A 27,726-nucleotide genomic window follows, 5' to 3' on the forward strand; every position below is an offset into this window, starting at 1 on the left:
ATATTCTAGTTGGTACAAACAGCCCAGTCAGAAGGTGGTGAACCTTCACATAAATCATCTTAAAAATAACACAGTTGTGATGCATAGTCGGAGAAATATATTTTACAGATGGGTCAAATTCAGAAACCAACCATCTTCAACAAACCTTAATGGATTTACTACTGACCAGACAGAGGACAAAAACATTTTAGGATCTGGACACCAGCCCTCTTAGTCATTCCAGAAAGAAATAGACCAGAGAATAATTCCTAGAGCAATGGCAGGTCATGCTTGGAGGAGGTGATGCTTGTGAGCAGTTTATCACCCCTCCCTTCTATTCTCAGTTCAATGCAAAGGTCCAACACACAGCCAGCAACAAGAGGGAACTCATAATTCTCCCTTGCTATGAATAGGGTTTTCTTGGCCAGCTTGGCAACCTAAAGCAGCATTAGCTCATGAGTTTAGGAAAAGAGGATAAGAGAGACATGACAGCATTGAGGGAGAGCTGCCAACTAGAAAAAAGTAAGATATTACTCTGGTCTGAAACAAAAGGACAGTTACATAAAGGAGACAAACTCATAGTAAAGTTATGTCTTTTAAAAAGACATACTGGGGTAGGGATGTAATATTTCAGGGTAGAATACTTTACCTGGTTTTGACCAAAAAAGTAAAACAGTCCTCTTTCATTGAACAGCAAATACTATGTCATCCACAAGCAAACTTCACAGATTATTTTAATGTTTATCTCCTCATTTAAAAATGTTTCCACAGCTGCGTCGTGGGTGCACATGCAAAATTTTATCACCACAGGAGCATTTTGTCTGTGTCCTACACATCAAATTTTCCAAATACCACCCAAATTCTGTTACCTTACTCAGAAGACACTGCCAAATTATGGTCTAATCTCAGAAGGAGTTGCCAAAAGCAAAGTATAAGTTTTTTTAAATCTTGCCCTGAAGATGAGCGTAACCAGACTTTTTTGAATCAGCAGTGGGATTGAACTGTCTTCATTACAAATAACCAGCCCATGTCCAGTAACTTCTGCTGGCATGGCCCACACAAAGAGAAAGAGCTCTCCAAAATACTGATGGAGATCTCCTGGGCATCCTAAACTGCAACTGGCACAGCAGTGCAAAAACACAGTACCAATATTATGTCTCTTCTTTAGAAGTATCATGAAGCAAGTCCTGGTTTCACCCTGAACTCTTACATGTTTTGAGAATCTCTGGAGCTGTAGTCCCATTTACCACACGTCAGCAGTGCACCATGTCTAGCAATCCACGTGAGTCATTTCTTTCCCCCACAGTGAGTCAAAACTCACCACCTTCTCATATCTGAACTCTGCCACCAGCTCAGAAACACTCTGTAACATATATAATCATCTTGGGTCTCCTGCCTGAGAAGTCTTCCTGAACCACACTTTCTCATATCGTTCTCCTTGTAAACAGGCATTTCCATCTGTTAGATCCAAAATATGATTAACTGCTGTATCTCCTACAAAGAGTTATCAAGGATTTAATGCATGATGTGAGCATGCACAGTGGAACAAGTACAGCAAGAGCACTTCATCACTGAGGATGCATTTGGAGCCAAAAGACAAGATCTCCTGGATGAATGTCCATCTTCATGAGACTCCATGGTTCATGAGACTCCCAGAAGCAGCGGAGTATCCAGTACCATTCCTTGCCTTCAACCTGAAGTATCAAAACTCAGATCTTTTTCATTAAATTACCATCTCTTGCTACTTGCTACAGCTGATACTTGTCTTGCCTTGACATTACCTGGATGTCCTCTAGGAATGCAGGAAAGCTGGGTGAAACTGAAAAAAGTCCAGATAGCCACCAAGATTTGTTTCAGCCAAGAAAATGATCCTCTCTTTTTACTTGGTGCACACAGTTGCATAACCTAGTTTTGTGTCACATATTTCTCCCAATGTAATGCTTTTTAAATTAGTACTCTAGAACACTAAGAGAAATGTTTTCTTCATCTTTCTACAAAAAGCCTTAGGGAATTATATAAGTGGCTAAAAGTGTTCAACCAAAGCAGCTTAAACAAAGCTGGAATGAACACAGTCAAATGACAGAGCAAGATGTAGTCACAGAAATTTGGTGAGTTGTTTCTAATCATACATACATTAGGGGAAAACAACTGAAAAGGAAGAATTTAGGGAAAAAAAGATTGTGAAATCAATTTCATACCATGTTCAAGAGGAATGTTTTTCTCAATTTAATACTGACTCTGCAATTGTCATTATTTCCTAAGGCCCATTCAACAAAATTAATATAGAAAATGGAGGGCAACTTATTATGAAACAAATAAAAATGGAAGAATTAAAGGGTAACATGTTCATGAATATTTTTTCTGAGTTTTATTGATGAAATCTATGTAGTACATACATCCATTTATTAGATTTGTGACTCTATTAGTAGAGCTGTTTCCATATGCCACAAGAATTTTTTCACTTTTCTTTGCAGCTTTTCTTTGCTTCTATATGTCAAGTCTCAGCTTTAAACAAACACAGGCAAATGTTTCAAAATAACTTAAACATTTATGGAGGGAAAAAAAGATGTAAAATGAAAAGATAAACACCATTTCATCAGCAGAAGATCTTTCAGGAGGCAGCCAGCTCTGCTTGTCCCTAAAAGCATGACAACTCAGGGAGAGATGGGTAAAGATTTTCCCATCCACAGTGTTTATGTCTTTTTGGGGTATTGGCTATCCTGTCACTGAGTAACACAACACACGACAGCCCTTTCCCTTGTGACTCCTCTTGTCCAACTGTTCATGATGAAATGGCCTTTAGGGCCAAAGCCTTCTTGGGACTTAATTTGGTGAGACTTCTACAACTATTTATCCTGGCACAGCTGAAAGATAACTTGGGGTTTAGATCCACTTAGCACATGTGTAAGGAGTTTACCCTTTTAGCTAAACTTCGCCACTGACTTGTTTCCCTTCCCATGTGAGGATTTTTTTCTTCATTTTCTCAGTCACAAGCTTTTTTTAAACAGGGTATTTATATTCTTGAGATGCATGAAGAGGTATTAATGCTGGTAGAAGATGGTGGGAAAACGAAAAAAATATTAGGAGCCATTTAATAATCAAAAAAATAATTGTGACAAAGACCTTGTTTTCCATACCTGCGCTCCTCACCTTTGTCCCTGCCAGCATTAATCACCTCTGCAGCATCTGGGTCCCCAGGCAGTGCACTGCACTCATGCCCTGCGTGCTGCTTTGCTCAGGAAATGTTTAGCATGTACACGGATTAAGGTCAAGGTGGAAAGTACACCTGCTTCTTAGCACAGTGCTATTCATCCTTACATGCTGGAGCTTCTCTCTTTATTTAGACAAGTGTGTTTAGATGCCTTCTGCTCCCAATTTTATTGCAGCTTTAAGAATAAAATCAAGGAATTTCAGCAAGATGTAGTACAGGATCTAGCAAATACCTTCTCTTGTTGAAATGTGTCTTCAGTCACTCAGTTCTACACTCTTCCATATTCAATTAAAGGAAAATCTATAGCTGCTATCCTATAGAACTCATTTTAAAAAGAGTTCATTTTAAAAAATGAGAGTGAGGGTAAATTGCTTAGAAACCATCAAAAAGTTACTATTCAGAGAGTACAGGATATCAATGTTATCAAAACCCCACAGGTTCTATCTTGGAAACTATTCCCTCCTTGTTACCCTTCCCAGTCCTACAGCAATCCTGCCAGTGATTCAGTATCAAAACTGAAGTGGATGCAAAATTCAGCACCTGGGGTTTGCTGGGTTTGGCAGCACCAGGCACCCACCCCATGTCCCCAGCTGAGGTTGTGTCACCTTCTGGGACACAACCTGTCCCAGAACTTTGACAGCAAGTTCTCACAGGGGGCCATCCTTTACTCCTCTGTGGTGAACGTCCTTCTGGTTTTATAGGCATATTGCCAGAGACAAGCAGACTTATATCTCCTAAATAAAGATTAAGCAGACTTATATCTCCTAGATAAAAGGCCCTAGATTTCAGGCTCTAGGTCATTTGTTCCCACTCATTCAGCCCAGGTGTGAAACTTTCTTCTCCTTCTGAAAAGTACATCATCACAAACAATCACAGATTATTATTATTTCCAATACATAAAGCAGTTTCATACCCTCACTCAGGGAGAAAAAATACTGAAAAAGATCTTTTGTAAATTCACTTTCCAAAATTCTAATTTATGTATAATGCTCCAAATTTTGCACGTCTGTCTTTACAAGGAAAAAACCTGCAAAACACAGAAAATCACTTATGCTACTGCAAATTTCCTCTCTTATATGGTATTCAGATAACAATCTCATACTGTTATCATCAGGAGCATACATTCCCTTCTTGCAGTACTGTTCTTGATTTAAAACCTCATTAAAAAATTATAATTATTTTAACCAAAAAAGCATGGTAATACATGAAGCAGATGTAGAATCCAATCCACCTTGGTGCTGAACTTGTGCTACAGTACAAACGAAAGAGACTTCTTCGTATAAGCTGCAAATATCAACTGGATTGTACAGGCACAAAGGAGGTGTCTCAAGAGAAATCCACTCTCTGCCTGATTCTCTGGAGACCTTCATAGCCACCCACTCACTTCATCAACTAGAAGGGGAATTTATGGACTAAAGTCAACACCAACACTTCATTAAGTGCCTAAAATATTGAACCCAAGTTAGGGAGCCTAAATCTCTCCTGATCACTTTTAAACCCCTTCTGGTTTTCTTGCTGGACTGCAAATGGAATTGTTGCCCTTTATTAGAACTCTTGTAAGCTGAAATATAGATGTACACATGAGAATAAAGTGGGTAGAAATTTAGTTCTAAGTTCCTATCCTTGTTGTGACCTTCCGAAAAACGTTTTCTTGCAAAACCAGTGGTGACTGAAATGAGGGCACACATCCTCAGTTGTTGCTCATGCTGAAGCCAGCCAGTCAGTGCCACAACCATGACGGCATTAAACATGCTCCTCTGATTACACTTTCCAAAGTGCTTGGATTTTTTAGAAAGACAGAAGCAAAATGCGCCATATGCGCCACTCTCCTGTTAGAAATGTGATGAAAACGACAGTGAAAAGGAAAAAAAAAAATCTCTGAATGTTGTTATCGCTGTCCTTCTGGGCCTCCTGAGCCCTCCCTGCTTCCTCCTGCCAACAGCTCAAACCACCTCACAGTGCTGTCAGCAGTGCAGAGGCATTGCCTTTGCTGCACAGGGAAGTGGCAGAAATGCAGGATTTTTCCTTTTGGAGGCTGGTTTCAGTCTAAGTGAGTAGACTGCCCCACAGCCACAGGGCTTGAAAGAGTCCTGGTTTCTCCATACCTCGAGCACTATAAACAATGGGCTAACAAAAAGTGGCAAGCCCTCCAAGAGAACAGTACCTGTGGCCAACCCAAGATCCAACAAACCCTAAGCTGAGGTGACTTAGATATGACTGCAGGTATGACTGATAGCATTTTCCAGCAAATGAAACAGCTTTACAGAAATATTTCTGGCCAATGGTACCTCTGAATACGATTACACAGAGTCATTCAGCAGTCACACACTTCTAAGCTATTTTCATTAAAGTTTTTTTCTGTTTATGAATCAAAATTAATTATTTCCTGCTGCCACTTTACACAGTAATCAATTGTTTTATTTTCTCTAGGGAGATCCTGGCACCTATGAGCAATAAGGACTGAGGAGCCTTAGCTCAGCTAACTACCCCTTCGCTGCAAATGGTAGAACTCAAAAACACATTTACAAACCTGTAAGTGCACTTACCCTGTGAAGCAGAGAGTATTTGCATTCTTACTAGGCCCCTTGCTAATATTTCTCATTGCTTTTTTAGGCACTGAGATATTTTTCAAAGCAAATATGTACAAAATTTAAAAGGCAAAAGGATGGTGGCAGCGGGAAATGAGAAGAACTGAGAAATGTTTTGTGTTGAATGGTATAAAAGTTGTGAAGTGGCCCCTCACTCCCCTCCACTTGTATCTGCAAGGCAAAGGGAGGAAGAGTTCACCTCTGGTGAGCTGCTTCTGTTGCTAAGGTCCAACAAGCCACATCATCCCCAGAAGGAGAGAAATTCAGGTAAATAAGGTATTACAGATATGTGCATTTATTTTTGAGCAGAACATGAACTGGGTCAGCTCTCCAGTTTCATTGTGACCCACAGTGACACAAAACATGAGCATTTATGATCAAGTCCAATCATCTGCTTCTGTGCTGTAGCTGAGAGATGCTGATCCTTCTATGTAAACCTAACCCAGCTTCGCCTTCGGCAAATCTTGTATTTATGGTTTAACTACTTCCTTAAGTAAACATCCCACTGCCTGCCTGACCCTCCTATTAGGCTTGCCCTGATAGCAAAGCTAAATGCATCCTTTCGATACTAACACATATTTTCTTCCTAATTGTATCATCTGAGTCCATTAAGAACAATTTTTCCCCATCCTGTATGCTGCAGCACATAGGCAGACTCCCCTGAATCACTGATTTTTGTTTGTTCAGGTTAGACTCAACAAATTAGCTGTTTTTACTCTCTCTGTGTGGTTTACACTCTCAAAACACTACAGCATTTCTTCACCCGTCTTTGAACCCTTACTATCCAAGATACAACATCTGCTGTTAGATAGTTAACACATGTATGAGTTCATCCAGAGTTAAACAGGACTGACTGAATTATGAACACTGAACACCGAAATAGTGATCTTGACCAACCTGACTATTTTTTAAAGTTTATTTATTGCCATATGAAGACAATTCTTTCCGGCAATTTTGCAGAAATTTGCAGAGCCAGAATAAGTGGTTCCCATATGCAACTTTCTCTCCTTTAAGCATGATTTTGAGATTATTTTTTTATGTTTCCCAATAATGTCACTGAAAACAATTTTGCTCAATTTGAAGTAGTTGAAACTGTTTGCAAATGTTAAATGCATATTTCCATCGACATGGGAAATTTTGCTCTTATTTCCATATGAATATATTGCCTCAGAACTTTTTGAACCTTGTCTAAGAACTTGTACTTATTTTGAGGTTGGGCAACTGGAGATGTTTGGAGGTCTCCCCCCTTCCTCCCCGCCTCAAGTATTTTGCTTAACTATGAAAGGAAATCAAGTGAATTTTAATTATGGTCAGGCAAAAGTGGAGCAGTCAAAACTGTAACAAATGATTTTGTCGTGGGAGCAACCCTTCCAAACTGTACTTGTCTACTAGATATTAACACAATAATCAATTAATTACTTTTGGGAGGGGGATGGCAGAGATGTATTTACTCAGGATGATACACTCTGAGGAAGCATCTGGTTTAAAATCCTGCCCTGCTTTTGCTCAGTTTTATAGCTGACTCGATCAAGGCTGAAGAAGGTCAGTAATCTGGCTGAGGTCAAATTAGGTCTTTGGGTTTTGCCTGCCTTCATTCCTTTCTCCATGATGTGAGGTTGGCTTGTAAGAACTTGAAAAATACCTCAGAAGACAGTACTTTCAAATATAAGTCCAGAAAAAGAAAGAAGTCAAACAATTACGGCCCAAAACTATGACATGATGGAGACAAGTTCCCAAAAGCATGGCAAACAATCAACTGGAAAAGGTGCTTACTTTAGGTAAAAGCAGAAGTCAAATATATAAAGCAAAATAACACAATTTTAGGTGAACTTCTTCACCATCACCTAACTTCTACTCAGCTAATGTCAATGTACTCTAGAAAGACAGTAAATATTTAAAGAAGGATGAAAATAAGGCACAAGAAATGAAGGATTACTCTACAGCTCTCCCAGCAGGACAGAAACAAGCTCCAGCAGTCCCAGCCACTGGACTCTGACTCTTACACCCAAAACCTCTTCATGTGTCCATCCTCTACACTGATACTGGTTTCAAACTGTGGAAGAAACCCAAGTTTTCCCACATAGACTCCATCAGCAGAATATATTTGGATTATTTCAAACAGGAGAAATCCAGCTTGGAAGAAATTCATCCAAGGACCAAAAAAAAATAATCCAGGCAAGGCTCAAAAGTCAGATTCCTTTCCTAAGGCTGACAGAAACAAATTGCTCCATATCACTAGTCTTCTGTTGCCTTCTCTGCTCACATGCCTCCACACACTGAAGACACAAGAGAAAAAGCAGTGAGCTGATCAGAAATTTGGCAGCTTTCTTCAGTTGTCCAAGCTGAGGTAAACATAAATTGATAGGACAAGAGGACACCACAGGGCTTATCTTTTTCAAAGCTGGCACGCGTATGTCCAAGATAAAAGAATGTTCCCCAGAGAAGAAAAAAAAGATACAATGAGAAAGAAATGGAGATAAAAATCCCTTTAGTTTTAATTACACACAGTTAAGATTACCAGTGAAGCTCAGGAATATTTCCTACCTGTGAAAAACATCCTTGTCTTTAAAAGCTCTTTCCAAAGGCTGCACGGGTGCCTAAATTCTGACGCCATTTCTCATGCCATGAAGACAAAAGTGCCTTACCAGGATCATGTGACCGGTGGAGATGTCCATGTTGGACTGGACCGGCTCCTCACACCAGGACGATGTGCTGCTGCGGGCTGAGGGGCTGGGGATGGGCCCATCGCTGAACTGGGAGGAAACGCTGTTTATTCGGGAAGAGTGCAGGGGCTCCGGGCGATCAGAGGTTTTCACTGCCATGCGCTGGCGGCATAGCTCCTAGAGAGAGAGAGAGAGAGAGGAGGAAACAACCTACGGTTAAGAGTAATTACAGGAGAGAGCCTACTAAAGACATATGATTTACAGTATGTTTCCAGGCCTGGAAGTGTTTTCCCCCTCACTGCAGTAATTTTTGGGCGGCTGTCTGTTCTGTGAAGCAAAGCTACAAAGAGATGCTCAATGAAATTACTACACGACGACTACCCTAACCTTTCAAAAGTGCAATTATGACTGCACACACATCTCCATATAGATAACCAAAAATCATATTTTGAAGCTTGACTCCTCTAACAGATATATATTTTTTTTCTCCCCCTAATATTGCCCCATGTTCTGCAAAGCCACTTTTGAACCACACAACCTCTCGAAGTTAATGGGGTTGCACGGGAGTAATTGAGAGCACTGCTTGGCCCTGGATATGCAAACTCAGCAAGCTCAAGGCAACTGAATTGATGTGCTCTCCAGTGTAAATCCTAGTTGATAGATGCCTCATTTCTCTTCATTAAAATAGCAAACTCGCAACACTTCCTCCCTGATGTGGGGCAGAGAGGATGAAGAATGACATTAACGAAGAATAAAAGCAGAAATCTGTCATTGTATTGTTTAAGCAGCTTTGGCGAAGAAAGAAAATTCAAGCTATCACACACACTAATGCAAGTCATGTTGAAACACCAAAATAGATATCACTGGGAATATGTATTTTCAGTTGCTCTCATGCATAGAATTCGTGCAAAAATACAGAATTCTGGTTAGGTAACAGAAAATCCTGCTGGTAAAACCAACTCCTGATAGTATAAAATTCTGATTCTAACAGGATGAGCAGACCCACGGTTACATTGTCGTGTTGTAATGCTGGTAGAATCAGCTGTGGTGGTGAGATCACAGACATTGTGATGAAATTATCATTTTTTAACATATGACTATTGTCCATGAGCGATACTTGGCTGCCTATGTCACGCAGTGAGACCAGTGAGCCTATAGGATGTGGCCATATTGCACACGCGGCGTGGGTACACATTTGTCTCAGATTACTCATTCTGCACAGACGAGTACTAAGAGCACAGTCTCTTGCCTCAGGCTAACAAAATAATACAGGCTGAAGAATTCATACCATTGAAATGCCATGGCTTCTGTTTTCTTGTTCATTGATAATTTAGTTGCAGCCCAAGTGCCATCATTAGGGTGATCTGAAAACCATTATTTATCAACTGCAATAAAATAATACAATCTCCTTTTCAGACAGGAGCTGGAAATATAACTTAAGACTATGTCTGGGGCTTTTTTGAAGCTTGCAAACTTTAGGACACTGAAGATGGATCCTAATCCATGCAACAGCAAGCATTCAAACAAACTCCCTGAAACCATTATATTGAGTCTCCTCTTGTCACCACATGACAATGATTAAAGGCCCCTCCAAATATTCTTTTCTACCAAAACTTCTGTCTTACTTGCCATTAGAGATGCTTATGTGGTTTTACTATCTGGTGGTGTTTAATACAGTGTGTGTATACGTATATATATATAATATATATATACGCATGCATGCAAGTACAAATTAAGATATACTGAGATGAAATTAATATCATTTATAAACAGGATCTATTTCACTGTCTATTACAAAAATACAGTCAATAGAATCTTGAGAAGGAGAGATTACTACTTGTACGTGACGTCAGTTGTTGGAACAACTGTACAGAAGACTGTCCCAAGTGAAACTGCTACCTGACTCCATCACTGCGTTTTGTATATTAATTTCTCTATGCCATGAAAGAATTTTTCTAATTTTTACCAAAAATAGGGGTTTTCTACACTTGAGTAGTATGTATTCTGTCACTTGGTACCTTTGTAGCTTCCTACTAACCTTAACATGAAAAACACTAGAAAAATAAATTAAACTTCAAAAATATGTTGAATTGAGTCACATATATTGGTGTTAGATAGGTCAGTTGAACTATCAGAATTAAACCCAGGACTTTTTAAAAAAGGAAAAAACGTCATCGTATCTCTTATTTTTAAATATAGGGACAAAGAAAAAACGTCTTTTTCTCGTTTTCTCTGGAGGATCACACACTTCTTAAGAAAAGATAGCAATAGTCCACAATGACTATTACTAACCTCAGAATGACCTTGCAGTAGTGTAATTTCAAATCCCTGCTTTTAGCAGATTTTGGGAAAAGTATAGCAGAGCAGAAACATTTTAGACAGAAAAATAAATCTACAGAAAACCAAAAAGCTGCTCAGATGTTTAGATATCAGCCATTCCCAGAGGGAATGGTTTATTGGAATAAGCAAAACTGTAATAAGTAAAGGTATGAAAATAAGAGGTCTATCACATAACTGCTAGAAGGATGTGTCTTCTGGCTAGCATGCCATGTGGCAGTGATATGAATTTATTATATTCTAATAGACATCCTGCCACTTGACTCACCCCAACTCTGTGCTAACAATAGCATTTGTACTCAAACAGGATCTTTGTTTTTAAGTTGATCTGTTCCTGCTGTTCATATCCTGCCTCAAGTCATAATCCTCTGCTTTTACAAGTGGTTGCTGTGGAAAGGATTATAGACCTCTGCTAACAAAAAAGAATTGAGATCAAGTGATCTCTAAGAAATTATTGTACCATTTTTACATGAATTATAATGACAAAAGAAACAATATTATAGACAACTGGTTCTGGAATAGATTAGTCTCTAATCAAAAAAATCTTTTTCAACATGAAGGATTTAATATGTTACTAAGAAATGTTGTTTTAAAATTATTTAACATGTTCATGGTCCTCATGGAAGGTGAAGTTGAGAAACACAACAAATTTAAAAATTTAAATATGTCAAAAAAAAATATAACTGATCCTAAATATTAACATATTTCTTTCCTGACATATATAGAACCAAAACAATTATTCCCAGAATTGCTGTAGCTGTCAAATACCTCAAACAAAGCAACCACGTCACTGTATTCTGCTGTAAAAAATGTTTAATGTAAACAGGAAGGTCAAATCATAGCTGAAGCAAAAACACCACTGAATTTCTTGATTGGAGTTTTAAATCTCCATGACAATGGGTTTTCCCCTGCCTGTAAACAGAAGTTTTTGGTTTGAATTTATTTCCAGATTAGTCTGACAGACCTCGACAGCTTCTCCTTCCCCCCTTCCCAGCCAGCCCAGCCTGGGTGAGGAACCTGCCCCACCCCACACACATCAGCGATCTCAGGACAACTACAGCTTCTGCTCCTCCAAAGCCACCTCTCTGTTAGCCTACCCATTCCAGCTCCCACAGTTTCTAGCCTGGCACTGCAGGGATAACATGGTTAAGACCACCACATATAAAAGCTTTGATGCATGGGGTGTTTTGGGGAGCCATATGGGCTCCTCCAGGACATATGGACAAGGGACACCCAGCTCAAAGCAGGGAAATGCCTAAATGTGATTTTGCCTTGAGATGGTCATCAACGTACCCTTCCAACAAATGCATTGGGAATAGCAGGGTCTCAGGGTGTGGGGTATTTCACACCATCCCTGGGCACTTACTGAGCTGGCATCTCTTCACAAATGCACAAAGCCCTAGATGGCTCAGACCCTCTTAATACGGTATTTGTTAGCAGTGCACTTCTCTGCATGCTCAGGTATGCCCTGCCTTCCTCTCCAAAATCTTTACTCTCACAAGCACTTTGCAAATCAGCCATTTACTAAACCACAACTAGAATTCAAACTTGACTAAAATGTCAAATCTTCATACTGTGAGAATGACATGAACTGTATCTCTGTATTGTCTCAGCCATTAAAAACATTTTCTAAGAATGAATTCAATTTACTGCTGCATTTCTATATTTAGCAGAGTGGCTGGGGCTATTTCTGCCATGCTGCGACTCAGTAATGTCTAGCCATTGTTTGTGTATACTTCGAGTGCCATTCTTCATTTAAAAACATCATTTACACCTAAAAAAGCAACCATAATGCATACAGTGAAAGATGAAGAAATGATCCTCCTGACCTTCAGGCTATGATCTAATGGATGGGTTGGACATAAACATTTATTTAAAAGGTAATTTGAAGTTTATGACATTATTTCCCATCACATGGGAATTGCTATCATACTGAGGCACTTACTCTGTTTTTTATTTCCCAACATTTATTATCAAACTTATGTGGTGGTCACATGCAGTATATAATGGAGAAGTAATATCACTGTATGACAAAAACTGCCATAACCAAGATAAATATTCTGTAAATAATGTTGAGTTAAATGAGTTCAAAGTACAGCACCATGATCATCTGTAGTGAGCTTCTCATTTGACACACAATTGATAACCTTAAACAAACCATAAACTGTATTCTTGGAAAACCCCCGGACCTCTTCAAAATGCGGTTCTAAAATGTCCCTAATATTTGGTTGTCCACACAGAGACAGAGAGAAGCATGAAGTGCAACTAATTCCTCAGGTACAACAAATAGATTTTCAAATCCATACATTCTACTTGTGAATGAACCACTCTGCAGCATAAATGTAGTTTATCCACATTTAAAGAAGGGCATTAAGAGACTTGCTGTACCTCCTAGACAGCAACTGGGAGCCAGTCTTACCACCACGTTTTGTTAGGTGGGTCTCTGAACCTGAAGAGGTGAGAATGTCTCCTCTGAAATAAGGAGGCATCAAGTCTGTTCAGAAATGGAGCCCACAGATACCTGTCCAGGCCTGGTTTGGAGATGTGACTTGCTCACCAGCAGAAATGCTAGGCCACACCACCAGCCAGTGACAGGAGCTGTGTTTTCTGCCACACAGCTCTGTGATGCACAGCAGCCATTGCTGTCACAGGAGGGCAAGATGGCAAAAGATAACTCAGAGAAATTTTTATCTGCCATCTACTGGAAAATCCACCTAAGGAAATTGGAAAATCCATTAAAGTCACACAGTTCACTAAAACTGTTTTGGTTTCAGAGAGATATTGAGGTATATGTCCTGGTAAGGATTAAGAGTATAAGCAACCACAGAACTAAAACTAGATGTAACTGAGGCTTGAATGGGCAATACTGAATCTTTTCCCTTGCTTTATTTGCAAAACCGGAATTTGAGAGCCTCAGGGTGACACAGGACAGGCAGGAGACCTGACTGAAGCATCCCAGTTAAGAGATGGCAAACATTCACCTCAGCTTTGCAGTCGTTGATGATGAGCAATTCCACCTCAAAGCTGCCTCCAGAGGATGCTGCATACTTAATGCAAATTCTCTAAACAATATATTCAGGTATTCCAGGTCCAGCCAGTGACCATGGCACATGAATCATTCTCCTCTAGCTGGTACCAGGTGCATGGTAAATGTTCAGTCCAAAGCAAACAAAAATAGCTTCATATCTACAACGCTGTTCTTCTTCCCCAGCCACTGTCACCTCAGATCTGACTAACAGGAGATCTGGGATCTGAGGGAAATGTCAACTTTTCAGTTTATTTAGAAAAGAAATATAATTTCATTATTGCATATTAATGAAAATAATCTATTTTGTAACTAATCCCAAAATACGCACAAAACCAAAAACTAAGTCCAGGAAATAGGACTAACATTTCCATGATTAAAAAATTTTTTTGTTTAGCAAATGAAAATAGAAATCATTTGAGTTAGTCCAGAAACAAGTATGGCACAATTATTTTCAGAGTTAGTGAAATACAAGAGAGAATAAACCTTTCTATGAATAATTATTAAGAAAATGCAGAGACACTAAACAAAGAAATTACTGTTTATTAAAAGTGATAGCTGAGTGTACACCAAACCCTTCCAACCTGACCTGCCTAATATTCTATCAATCAAGAAACAAATCTGCTTAAGCAGGCATGATCACAAGAACACTGTGTTCATTTTACACGTGAAACAAACATATTTTGCAGAAATTTTAAATTAAAAATGCTGACACAATTCTAAATTATTTAAGGCTACACCTTTTAACAAAATGTATAATGAAGATTAAGAATATATGTAATCTATAAGCTAAGTATAGAGGAATAAGACCTTTAAAATGCCTTTTTTTTTTTTGTGCCCCCTCAGCTTTAATACATTTAATTTAACAGCAGTCTCATTTTCCTTCTCAGGAGGCATTATTCACAGGATGAGTTGGGGTCTGCATGTACAGCCTGGATTTCACTGTTCTGCAATGGATGCAGTCATAAGACAATGAGATTTAAAAAATGAAAAAATAAGGTAAACTTTTTTTTTTAACAAACGAATCCAGGACTATAAACATCATTATTCTCTAACTAAATTTGCTTAGTGTTACTACAGGGTGAAGCTAAAGTCATTTGGCTGCCTTTGTTTTGCTTTTGCATACTTAATATGCTTGCAGGTGTTATAAATTTAACTTATTTACTGTATTTGTAGCTTTGGGGATAATTACAGCTTTATTAACATTTATTTTTGAGTTATTGAAACATACTTTCAATCTTTAGCTTAATTTTAGCATACTTTTCGTCCAGGAGTAAAAGAGCTGTTTACATACATGCAATAATTGTATGTATATTTTCTATCCTTGTCAGAAAAGACAACTACTGATACTGGTGTCCCTTCAGGAAAGGGAAAAAAGGATATGTTGGAAAAATGTTTGAGAATAATATTTTGAAAGACACAGCATCAAATGTATCATTGCACATCCATACTCTGGACAATTCATATTTATCTAGACTTTTATGTGATAGATCTTGGGAGGAACAAACAAAAAAAGAAAGAGAAAAAGAAGAAAGTAAAATATAGTTCTTTGATTGTCAGTGCAGCCTTCTTCTGTCTAGTTCAGTTCACTGTCTGCCCTCTTGTACCACACTCCATATATCTGAATATAACTCTGAGTCTTGGGCCGGGGGGGGACTGCTTTGGTTGATTTTTAAATGATCTAAAAATCAGGGCTGCTGTTTCTTTTTGAGAGCATCGCAGCCAAATACAGGCTTGAGAATCATTCTCCTAACAAAACCCCAACGTTGATTGTGGTCTGTGAAATTAAAAATTTCAATTATTTTAGCATTGTGTGTGTTTCCTGGTGATGACTCATGTAATTATGATTCTCCTTTCCTCATGTATACAAAGAAGGTAGAGGCCATGAGGCAAAGAGAACATGGCTAACTTTATATGGAAAAATGACTTCTTCTTCTTTTTTTTTTTTTTAATTTTTTTGTTTTATTCCCTCTCTTTAAATTCAAACATTTACACAGTCTTATTCTACCAAACAAAAAACCGAGAAGCCCTCATGGTCTTGTACACACCTCCAGGTGTTCAGCAGACATGAAAATTTCTGGCTTGCACAGAACCAAAGGTGCTGTCTACCCAATACATCTTGAGAAAATAATTTTACTTTCATTCTTTCAGTAGCCTCTCATCAATGAGGAAGTAATCTGAATAGTCCACAAGCTCCTAAAGGAGACAGACATCTCTGACATGGCTCTCATTACCAAGGAAGACATGACAGCAGAGGTCTAATGATATTTCTCTGAAATAATGATAATATTGCCCTCCAATCCATGCCAGGAAAGCACAGGTATCTTCAAAGGATAATACTGCTTTCTAGAGGGTCAGTGAAATTTGAAGACCATGTTTAGGTTACTCAGCTGGGGAATGTTTTCCTGTACAAAAATACAGAAGACTGCTGACTGGAGCTGCATATGACAGTTTAGAGCCTTTATTTCTAAAAGAGGACTTTTGTGAAACAGATGCCTGACTAAACAGGACTGCAGCACCCTGGACTTCACAAACAGGGGATACACAAAGGAAGGTCGTGCGTGATTCTTTAGACTGACTTGAAAGAGTATCTTCCCTGCATGATGACATCATGGTGGCTTCCCTAAGGATTTAAAGAGACTACCTGGATGATTCCAAGGAAATCGGGGTCTGTTTCTAATAGGAAACATCTGCAAACTGTGGACCTGAAGTCACCTGAGATCTACTGGTGTAAAAGCACCCATTTTTTTTTCCTCAGGGTGTTCCTGACAATGTCTGAGCTTTACTGGCCTTACAGTTCAGACAACTGTAATTCTGGAAGTGGGGGTACATCAGATTGACCTACCTGCCACAAAAAAAAAAAAGTGGTTTCAACCAATGCTGGTTTCTAAATTGCATTTCCCCCATTTCAGCTGTGCCTGCATGTAATGTTTCACAAGTATATGAGTATATGGCAAGTATGAAGCTGGAAGGGAAAGATTTCTTAAAGGAGTAACCAGAGAGATAAAAAATAACATGTAAAATGAACTTCACCTTTTCCATGTTTTGTTCATCTTAACTAACTCCAATACATGCTCATGAGGGCACAGCTGCTCCTTAAAATGAATTTGCACAGAAAATTCACCACTAGCACAGCAAGAGCCACACAGCACAGTATGGGTTACAAATAAACCATAGCAACAATTAATTAACCTGAAAGGCCACGCAGAACCACGTGAAAATCCATCGTGTATTTTGACTTTGTCTAACCTACCCAAAGCCCGACCAGCTTCCAGCAGATGCCAGTGCTCTTAAAGATAACTGCCACAAATGTTTCCTTTTTCACTCCCAGCGTTTATAGCTGCTTGGGGCCCAAAGTAGGCAAAAAATGCAGTCCCAAGACAGCTGTAGTTTCTCAGGAAAGCTATACATTAAGGCTGTGTAGTCCACTATTTTATTGCCCTGCAGGACTGAAAATGGGAGATCATTTCTGCTAGAAATAAGAATTCCCAGCAGCCAGCAGGACTCAGCATGCACTTCCAGCCTGAAGAGAAACAAAACAGCCCACTAGTTTATGTCTAAAAATGTTATTTTACCCCATTGCAAAGTTTAGTATTGCTTCTCCCTAAGTCTGTGTAACTGCATTCATGGAAACAGAGTTTCTAAAAGCAGTCAGAGAAATACAAAAAGAAGTCCTAAAAACTTCCAAAATCTCAAATACATTTTTTTTCCATAGAAGGCAGCCATATACCAGAGGTGATGCAAGGATAAAGGAAGTATTTATCAAGGCTGGCCATCGGCAACAAACTTTTTTTATAACATTATCTATCATGACAGTCAAAATTGCCAGTCATTACCCCATCCTGATCTGAAAACTAAATTAAATGCTTTTCACCCATTCTCCACTAGAAAAAAAAAAAAATCCCTCTTCAACTCTGCAAGGAAGAACGAATGCAAATGTAGTGAACAAGTGTTAAAAAAGGATCTGTAAAGAACAAAGTTGCTACTAAGTTACACTAGGTTATTATGAGCCAAATCTTTGGTAATACAGAGAAACTCTACTAAACTATGGCAAAAAATAGTATGAGTTTCCTCAAGTCTCTGAGTACAGACATTCTTTCTATCACACACCAAAAAAGCCTTCAAGGATTAAAAAATGGTCAATATTTCTACACTTTCACTGTATTGGTGTCATAGGAGATACAGGAAAAAATAACAGGGATTTAATACTTGGTACTGATGGTCAGAGATACAGAGAGACCTCATATTTTGGAGAAGACAGCAACAACAGCAAAAATGCACAATTTCTCTTGGGCTCTCCCGTGTCTTTCTGTACAACCGTGCTCTCAGCTGGATCAGGGTTGTACCCTGACTGTTCCTGGCTAGAAGAGAGCTGCAGCCCTCTCCACTGTCCCTGACCTGCCCCATGGCACCAGTTCCAATAAATCCCCTGCAGCAACAGCAAGGGGCTAGTGCATGTGTTTGCATTCAAAGAAAAGGACTTCCCTGGCCATTACTGAGGTTCCTGCATTTTCTTTTCCCAATTCATACAAGCACAGGGGTCACTACTCTCCCTTGGACCTCTCCACCAGGCACCAGTTTGTCTGCAAGAAGCACCATGGGAACAGCACAAGAGAACACATTCAAGGTAGGCACATGCCAAAAATGGGCACACTTTATATTTGGATTATTTTAAGACCTGGGGCATGAAGCTACAGGCATCTTCTAAAACATTATTAGCTGTTTTATCACATAGAATATTTTTTCTCCTGTGCTCCTTTGGTTTTTAAGATTCCTGCTAACAACTTGTGCCTCAACAACATTCTGCAGAAAGTGTTGCTTGTTGCAGCTGTATTCTGCTGATAGCTTTTCTTCTATTTGGCTTTTACTTTATGTATTTAATATAGCTGAAAATCTTTGCCCTGGTGCTTGGTCGAAGACAGAATAAAAGTTTTACACTCTCTTCAGTTTCTCAATTTATATATATATTTTTTTCTTTTCTATACTGCCACTCATTACTGTTTTAGAAGAAATAATCTGTCTTTTCAATCTCTCTTCATATGAGTTTTCCATGCCCTTAATCATTCTTGTCACCTTTTCCTTGCTCCCTCTATTTCTGTGTTGTCCCTTTGGCAATGGAGTGACCAGCACTCACAGAAGCCTCCAGCATTGATTTATACCTAATTAACTTCTAAAGCCCCCAAAGAAGCAAACAAAATTCTTAGTTAACAATGCCTGCAGACCCATTGGGTTGACCCAGACCTCCAAAAAGAAGCTGAAATTTGGAACAGCTTTCTAGGCAATCCTTATGTACGTTTTAACTTCACACCCAAGTGCTTTGCATTGAGGCTAATTAGGAATTGCAGTTATTTTGTTCTTGGGGGTGGCAATACACAGATTTTACATGCTCAAATTCCCATGTTACTACACATATCATTACCACACAGTGTATACAGAGGGAGATGTATGACATAATTTCCCTATATAAGATAAATTTACATGTATACATTGTTTTGCTCCCCAAAATACAGTCAACTCCATCACATTTCTCCTCCGATCTGATGTGAATAGCCAGCCACTGGCACCTTCTGCTGTGAGCCACTGCAGCAAAACCTCTTCCAGCAAATCACACCATTTCACTCCAATCGAGGCATTTTTCTTCCCCAGAAAGCCAGAATGAACTCCAGTTGAGAAGCTGAAAAAAGGTAAAATCCAAGTTTCTTTTCCCTGTGCTGTCAGAAAAGCACCAGCATAGTGAATTTTACCTTTTCATGTTTCCCTCATTCTTTTCTTAGTAGTTAGTGGGAAAGATCAGTATGTCTCCAACATGTGAATATTCTCCCTGATACACTTGTGAAGATCAGGGGGATGTTCAGACCAGCAGTAGCAGAAAATGGGTGGTGTTGGTGCTTAGGGCTCTACTGCAGCCCGTTTCAAACCGGGCACCTCTGTTGTTGTCAGTGTGACCAAGGACAAGCCTTCCAACATGCATGGAGTGCATGGATCCCCAAGTCAGGCAACACTTGATGAGGGGAGAATGAGTGATTTTAATCAGCCAAGGTAAGCATGCAATCCCTATACCAAAAGTGAGTTTGATCAGGATAATTTTGATCTGTTCTCACTTTGGAGAGCAAGATCAGCCATTTCTGAGATCTCTTGAGATGCTGCCAGAACGTGGTTCTGCAAAACAACAGCCGTCCTATGTAAAAGGAAAAAGCTGGAATCATCAAGAAGACTGCAATTATGTCAGCTAGACAAGAAAACAGAAAAATAAAAACGGCACTGAAATTCAACAGGGTTTTATCAGTATGAAAGATTAAAACTTTTAAAAAAACTATTGCCCTGGTCAAAATCTGTGCTTGTTCAGAAAGCAGTCATCCCAAACAACCATCAATAAAACATCACTCATTTGTCTTTAGCAAAAAGTACAGAAACTGTCCAACAAAGCTAGAGAAAAGCTCATGGATTTTCTACTCTGGATAAGCCACTTACACTAAATTTGATTTTCTCCTATTCAAAAGCTATTCTCTCTCACACTCCAAATTAATTTTGTTTCTTTGAGGGATTTACTTTTAGGAACATCCTTTTACAGTCTCCCTTCTTCAGTCCTGGTTTGGTTGTTTGCTAAGAATACAAGTGATGAAACCCATATTTGCATACTGAAAGCTGAGAACCTGAACTGGAATGGGAAGAGCTGTGGGAATGCCCCAGCTGAATTACAGTACAGCGACAGACACTGATGCTGTGAGAGCTTAGAACCTGTCACAACAAAAACCACAGAACAAAGTCAGGTGAGCTCTCTCAGTCCTTTATCATGCCTTGCTGGAGTGCATTAAATCACTCAGATTGTCTTTTACTGTTCTTTAATTGCTAGAAAGCATTTAGGTCTCCGTTGTGCATGAAACATGAGAAAGAAAATATCTTAGATTGGAGGTCCCCATCCCTGGAGCCAGAGCTTTCTCTCTGTTGAGAGAAATTAAATTGGGCCTCTTGTCCAGCCAACACAAATCACATCCTCAATGTCTAACTCGTTGTAGTTCAGCATAGAGACCTTCCATGGCTCTTCCTGCCCTCACGTGTCACACACACACCCATGAGGCCGTTCAGGATGGCATCTCTCACTTGTGCCTTTAGGAAGATTGGAGCAGCTGAGCAGCACGGTCCCAGGAGAGCTCCAGCCTGCTCTACCCAAACTTGTCTTATAGCTTATACCACAATAAAACAAGCAAAAATATCAGAGTCTCCTCTGAATATTCCACTTGGCAACATCCCTACAAGAGTCCCTAGAGGGCTTTAGGCAGAGGAAAGTTGAGGATTTAAGACTCACTTCTGTTCATCTGTCCCCCAAAGCAGCCAGGTCCGTATGGGTTTGCCAGGGTAAAACCTTAGGTGGCTGTGGTCAGCCTCAAACCCTTCCCAAAGGTGAAGCACAAACACACAGTGCAGGAAGGACAAAGACCCTTGGAGGTAAAATCTTGCTGGTTTGGGCAGGACACAGAGCTGTTCCACCTGTACAGCCAAGCACAGCACGGCCTCCCTGCACGCGCGGAGAAGGAGAAAGGAAGAGACACAGCATTCCCTGTTCCTCTTCCCTTTGACAGCCCACTATGGGAGACTGGTGTGCAGGAGGACAGAAAGCAGTAGAAGAATGTTTTTATATACCTTACAGACTTCAGAGAATAAACTGCAAACTGTTTCTGCTCACAGGCAAAATGGTCCTACAAGAACTGACAAACATCATCTACCACAGTTCTTTATGTACACAAAATTATTTCTACTCCCTTTCAGAGGCCCTGGAATAAGAGTTATCCTGGAAAAAAAAACCAACAAAACAACAAAACTTTCCAGTTAAAAACTTTAAAAAAATGTATTTTTTTTCTTCTAGTGCAGCAGTCTGGAGGAGTATGAAAGGATCAGCAAGGCAGATTGCAGTGTTAGCTGCTGAGCACTCAGAGAATATACAATAGAAGAATGTGTCAAATCTGAAACATGATAACAGAGTTGCTGCAAAAGAAAAAGGAAAATCCTAAACAGAAAAAAGGGTAGAAGTGTGTAGGAAAGACAGGCCTGATTATCCTCTACATTACATGGGAAAAAAGCAGCCACAGAAGACAGTATAGTTATTCCAGAAAGAAATCGGGACACTTGAGATGATGTATGGCCTGGGACTGCAAATCAAATACTCTCCAGCCCATTAGGCAAGGCTGTGGTTATCTTTGGCTTCTTTATAATGTACAGGCACTGGGACATAATCAATTTACCAGGGGGAGACAATCCATTGTACTTATCCAGAACCAGCCCATGCTCAGCTGGCAAACAGCCTGTGGCACCGCAGGGATGGGTGAAAGGAGCTCTGAAGCGGGAGCAGAGTGCTTGGGAGCCGGATCCTCGGGAGCAGGAGCCCGGACCTTGGTGGTCCAGGACAGGGAGTTAGGGCAGATAAAGCAATAGGAATTCTCACCCTGTAAAACCAGGTGGCTACAGCCAAATTATTAATAAAACTGGCTGTTGAGTGAATTTATTTCTTTTTCTTTGCCTGTGTTAACTTTGCTAAGAAACTGTGAGAAAGCTGGGTGGCCTGACCTGAAATGGTGCCAGGACCATTTGAACTATTTAACGGTTTAATTTACCAGGCGAGATGCAGCCTGCAAGTCCAGAGTACCTCTAGCACATTTTCTGAGAAATGCCTGTTTGGGTAAGGACTCTGGATTCCCCAGTAATTAAAAATGAGTCACTAACTTAATTTTACCTCCTACTATTTTTACTTAGCATTTTCTTACATCCTAAATACACCAAAATTATACTGCAAGATGCTTGGGGCATGTTTGTCCTTGTTTCACAAGACATCAAGCTCAAACACCGTACTCTTGAAAAACAAACAAAGTTGGCTAAGAGGGGAGGGTCAACATCACCTTTTCTCTCTGCTGCTTTGCACTAGTCCTATGCAGAAAAACAGACAACTACTTGAAAAAGATGGTTTTTTAATGAAAATCTAGACCCACATGGCACCTTCTCATCCAAGCACTCCAAGACTTGCAGGTATGCTCATTTTCCTTCCACACCTACAAAAAACCTTTTTCTCACCTGCCCACTCTAATGTAAAGCGTATTTTACTCCTAAGTGTTGCTGCACTGCCACTGCAGCAGCAGCCCAGGATCTCGGCTGTGAAGGTTAAACCTTCTCTGGTAAGGGCTAGTCCATTTCTCCAACACCAAGTAATTCACAGAAGCTGATAGATCATGTAGGTAGGAGAAGGCTGGAGGAGAGCCATCAGTAATAAGCCAAGTAAGTCCCTCTCCCATGCCCTGCATGGTTCCCCCAGGGCTGCCCCTGGGCCAGGCCATGTGTGCTGGAGCAAAGGGCCAGAGGAGGGACAGGAGGTGACAGGAAAGCCCTGCTTCCGGAGACACACACCACAAGCTCAAATAAAGACTTCCAGAAGCGCCCTCTGAAATCTCTGCCATCAAGCTCCAGCACTTAAAATGGGCATTTCTCATTGAACAGGATTTTGAAGTTAATTTTAAATGCTGTGTTAGCAAATACACCCCTATTTATTTGCTGACCAAGCAAGTTTGATAAATTTCTGCTGATTTATAAATTCATACAGTATTTTGGAATGCTATTTTGAACACTGCTACCATTTAACTCAATTTTATGCCTACCACAGGAAGCAAGGTTAGGGAAAAAGAGTCCACTGCCCCACAGGAATAGTGGATAGCTCTAATCAGATAAAAAATTGACTTAAATCCAGATTTGTACACACCCTTTTTGCCTCATTCTGCTTTGGCCATCCACTGTCTGACTTAAAGGTAAGTGTTTAAACATGAGGTAAACTCTTCTTCTAACCACCTTGAAACACTCCCCCTTTCTCCTCTCCCAGAATTGCTATGTGTGACTACTGTGAATTCTGTGTAGTCACACACATTTTGTACACTGTGAAAACTATCTCACCTTAAAGGACAGTGGTTTATATAACAACTGTTCGTAAAAAGTATCTGCAGGTTCCTGAGAATTTATTCTAAGACAAAATGCTAATCAAAGAGAGACAAAATTGTTCACATAATACACAGTAAGCAGACTTAAATGGACAACAAAAACTCTAATTCATATACCACTCCGAGTATGCTTTATCACAAACAATTACAGTTTTTTCTGTAGCTTTATCTAGTCATGAGATGATCTCTTTTTGCCTCTTTAAATAAGGACACAGGAAAAGAAAAGATTAAAAATGCATTATGCCCTTTGTTTTCCCAGAAGAAAACACAAGCAAGCCCTTCACAGCATTCCGCCTTAAGGCAAAATTTTCATCTATCCAAAATCCTTACAAAATGTATTCCTTCTGAAATGTTTACTAAATAGTCATGTACTGAGTAACCTCATCCTCAGTGATATCTTTTGTGCTTAAGTGTAGGAGGGTCCTTGAAAATTAAATTTTATAAAGATAGAAGGTAATACTTTATGGTACGGATTATCCCCAGTTTACCAGCTTTCCTTGGTACTAAGGCTGATGTTAATTGGAATATTACTGAGAACTCGATAAAGAAGAACAGCAAAATTTTCCTTCCCCCACCCCCCCCCATTTCACCTAGTCCACAAAATTCCATTTTCTAAGGAGTTGATATGCAGAATTACTATAAAATTAAAGTCTAATATTATAATAACTAGTTTGCTTTTGAAATTCAGTCTAGAGTGTAAAATATTAAGCCATATTAGAGGTAATGAATTATCTGTATTTAAACACACAAACCATGCCTGATGGTTAAGTAGAGGGTTTGTTTCCATCAGATCCTTTCAGTTGGAGACTTTTAAAATATTTGCAGCAAAATATTTATAGTAATTGTTGCAAATAGTGTGTTCTTAACATCTCTAATAAAAAATACCAGCAGGATCAAATCTGTAAGAGCACAGAGAAGTTCTTAGGGGCTTTGAATCCAGCAGGATCATGTAATTAATAAGACTGTATTTGATAAAGGAATATATAATTTATATATAATACAATACATGTAATAATGTAGAATTTAACATATAATTTACCATTATATGCCTGCCAAATCAAGTTATTTGGACAAGTTTTTAAAACAGCTGATGATGTAATCCATCTGCACATAACCTTGAATACTTCAGGCAGTTTAAGAAGAAACTTCATTGTGAACTATTTGGTCTTTTCCCCCTTGCTTTTTAAAGGAAGTTCTTTTGGCTGAGATGAAGGAAAATTAAAAAGAATGCTATTGACATAAAATATTAAAAGGCAAGTTTGCTGAAGCCAGCTTCAGAGCATTTTAACTTTTGCCTTTGAATTCCATTATGGACAACGTTTTGCCGAGCATTATCAGTGATGCAGAAGACTGTGCTCATAGGAAAGTTCTGCAATGCAAAGTATAAAATATGCTGATGATTTAACAGGCACACCCCAGCGTACCCCACACAGGGGTCAAAAGCCAGAGTTCAGCTTGACTCACAAATATATCACCCTGAATCAAACAGAGCATCCCTAAATAGTAGCAGTCACTAACACACACTCATTACATTAATAAATTGCTCGCTAATGGGAGCGGTGACAAGTAAGATGTGCACTTAGTGGCCCTGTTTGCCACCCGCTCCTGATGCCTGAATGCCCGCTTTTCTCTGGGTTATGTTCTAAAGTCTTCAAAGTGCATGAAGAAAATCTGCTCAGTGTTGTGAAATAAATCAAAGAGTGTCTGCTGAAAATTCCTAAATAGCTTCTGCCCTAATCTCCTGGACCAGAGAGTGGGCTCACAGAATGCTAAACTTGCTTTTCAAAGAAGATCAAAGCAACGCCAGCAACAATTAAAAACAGGGGTACAGGTGCGCGCATGCGCGGGGGCTCCGCAGAGGCACCAAGAGCCTCCTTTTAGTCATCCCTGAATGCTAACGCTGACTTATCTAATCATTACACGTGTGGTTTGAAAGGACAGAAGATGTGTTTGGGAGGCACACAAAAACTGTCCGCCTTTATGTATAGAATGTAACATTTTACGAGACACATTTTTTCTATTAATTTTGAAAAGCTCCTCAGTTACTGTCTAATTAAACGACCCTGTAATTTTGTTGTTTAGTGCCTCAAAGATAAATGAACTTGCAATTGTGTATCTATCCTTCCTCCTGTTACTTAGTATTTCAGTAGGTTTCCCACACCCTACTTCAACACTTCGAGGGCCAGCTGCTTGCCTTACCCAACACCTGAAGAACCAGGTTTGGAAGCTTATCAGGACCACTGCAGTGATTTAAACTGCCTGCTTCAACTTTTATACAGCACTGGTTGTCCTGCCTAAGACAGGTCCCTTCTTCATGCAGTTACACAAGAAACACTTGTGTTAGTAGCTAAGTGTAAGGAGTGCTCGTGCCTGAGGAAGGGTGATGTTGCATGACAAGTGCTACGCCTCCAGTATGGGGGGAGACTTAGCAGCCAACCTGCTATTCCCCTGATAATCTGGCTTGTCTGTTTTCCCCTTCTCAAGCTGGCATTTCACTGCACAAACCAGAAGGAGAAGAAAAAACCCCTCAACCCCCCCCAAAAACAGCCATGGGAAAAAACTCTCCAAAGTTCACAGGATGAGTAAGGAAGGAGTAAAACCCTGAATGAACTCTCCTGGCCAAACTGGGTTACGATGAAAAACGCTTCTGCTAAATGCTGAAGATTTAGGTCAGTCTTGTTTATGTGAAGATATAAACCACTGACATTTTGAGAAGCATGTGAATCGAAGTGATATTTCAGTGTTCTCTCTGAATCACATTGGGCCACCAGGCCTTTTTATACTGACCAATTTCTCCCCCTTCAAATAAAAAAAAAATCTGAATTGTCACGTCTGCTGTAAGCAGCAACACATGGGAGTACCATGCTCTAAAGCCTAGTGGCAGCAGTCCCTGAAATATTTCATATTTTTAAAAAACATTGAGTTAACTGAGTAGCTACTTGGGAAACATATAACAGAAGAGAACCAAGTAGGTACAATTTTGAAAGCTGCCTGCTTCTTTCCTTCCCCCATACAGGTTACATTATTCTCCTACAAGTATCGGAGAAGATAAGGAAAAAGATAGTGGATGCCTTTCTGAGACCTAATTGATGTTATCCAAAACATGCATCACACCAGATATCCATTACATTTAACACAGCTCTACGTAAAGTGATTCCGACAATGCCAATAGGGCTCAATCCTATTTCTCTTCAAATCCATGTGAATAGTTTATTATATACAGATCCAGACTCAGTAATTCATTTTGATAAAATGCTACTTAGAAGCATCAAAACTGCCTGAGCATTTAGTCTGCCTATACCAGGGCTTCCTACTGCTGCCATTGAAACAAATGGCAGAATTCCCATGTACTTCCATGGAGGAGAGCCAAGCTCTTAGAAACCTTTGTATTTAAGGAAAAACATTTTTCCTCCCACTCATGACTACAGTTCCCCTGAAAACCCAATGGAAATGTTTAAGAAGTCAGATGGTTAGGACTGGGCCCAGAGGTCAGGAACAAAGAATATTAATACAGTCTTGCTATTGAAAAACTGAGCAGCAACCTCGAAGCATTGTTGTTGTTTTTAAACAGAAAATGTCACTCTCAGATCTAAATATGAAGATTTAAAAATATATATAAATCTGTGAAGAAAAAATGAAGCACATATTTCATTTGGTGTCTGGATTACAGATTCTTATTAAACAAACTGAGCTCATTATAAAATCAATATCAACCACGACACTCCCAGGAGAAATGGCAAAAAAGGTCACTCCAAGAAATTCAAACAATTTTCCTGCTGGAAGGGCACGATTTTAATTACAGATACTATTAATTAGAGCTGTCAGTAGGAAGATTGTCCTGTTAATTATCACAAATTCAGTTTCAAGTGTGGTTTTGGAACCTGGAGGGCTTTTTTTAAAAAAATTAAGAATTCTTATATTCACAATTAATGGGAGAAAAGCCTACCTA

General features: G+C 39.5%; 1 protein-coding gene across 1 annotated transcript in view; it reads right to left on the bottom strand.

The window, feature by feature from the left end:
* PTPRN2 (protein tyrosine phosphatase receptor type N2) overlaps positions 1-27,726 on the bottom strand; it is a gene marked incomplete at both ends in the record, with an annotated part of 647,832 nt that overhangs the window by 72,408 nt on the left and 547,698 nt on the right. The window contains one exon of the mRNA XM_082298956.1: positions 8,424-8,618. Coding sequence (XP_082155082.1) covers positions 8,424-8,618 — 195 coding nt within the window. The remainder of the gene's footprint in view (positions 1-8,423; positions 8,619-27,726) is intronic.

Source organism: Coloeus monedula, assembly GCF_965178545.1.
Source record: "Coloeus monedula genome assembly, chromosome: 1".
Taxonomy (NCBI): Eukaryota; Metazoa; Chordata; class Aves; order Passeriformes; family Corvidae; genus Coloeus; species Coloeus monedula.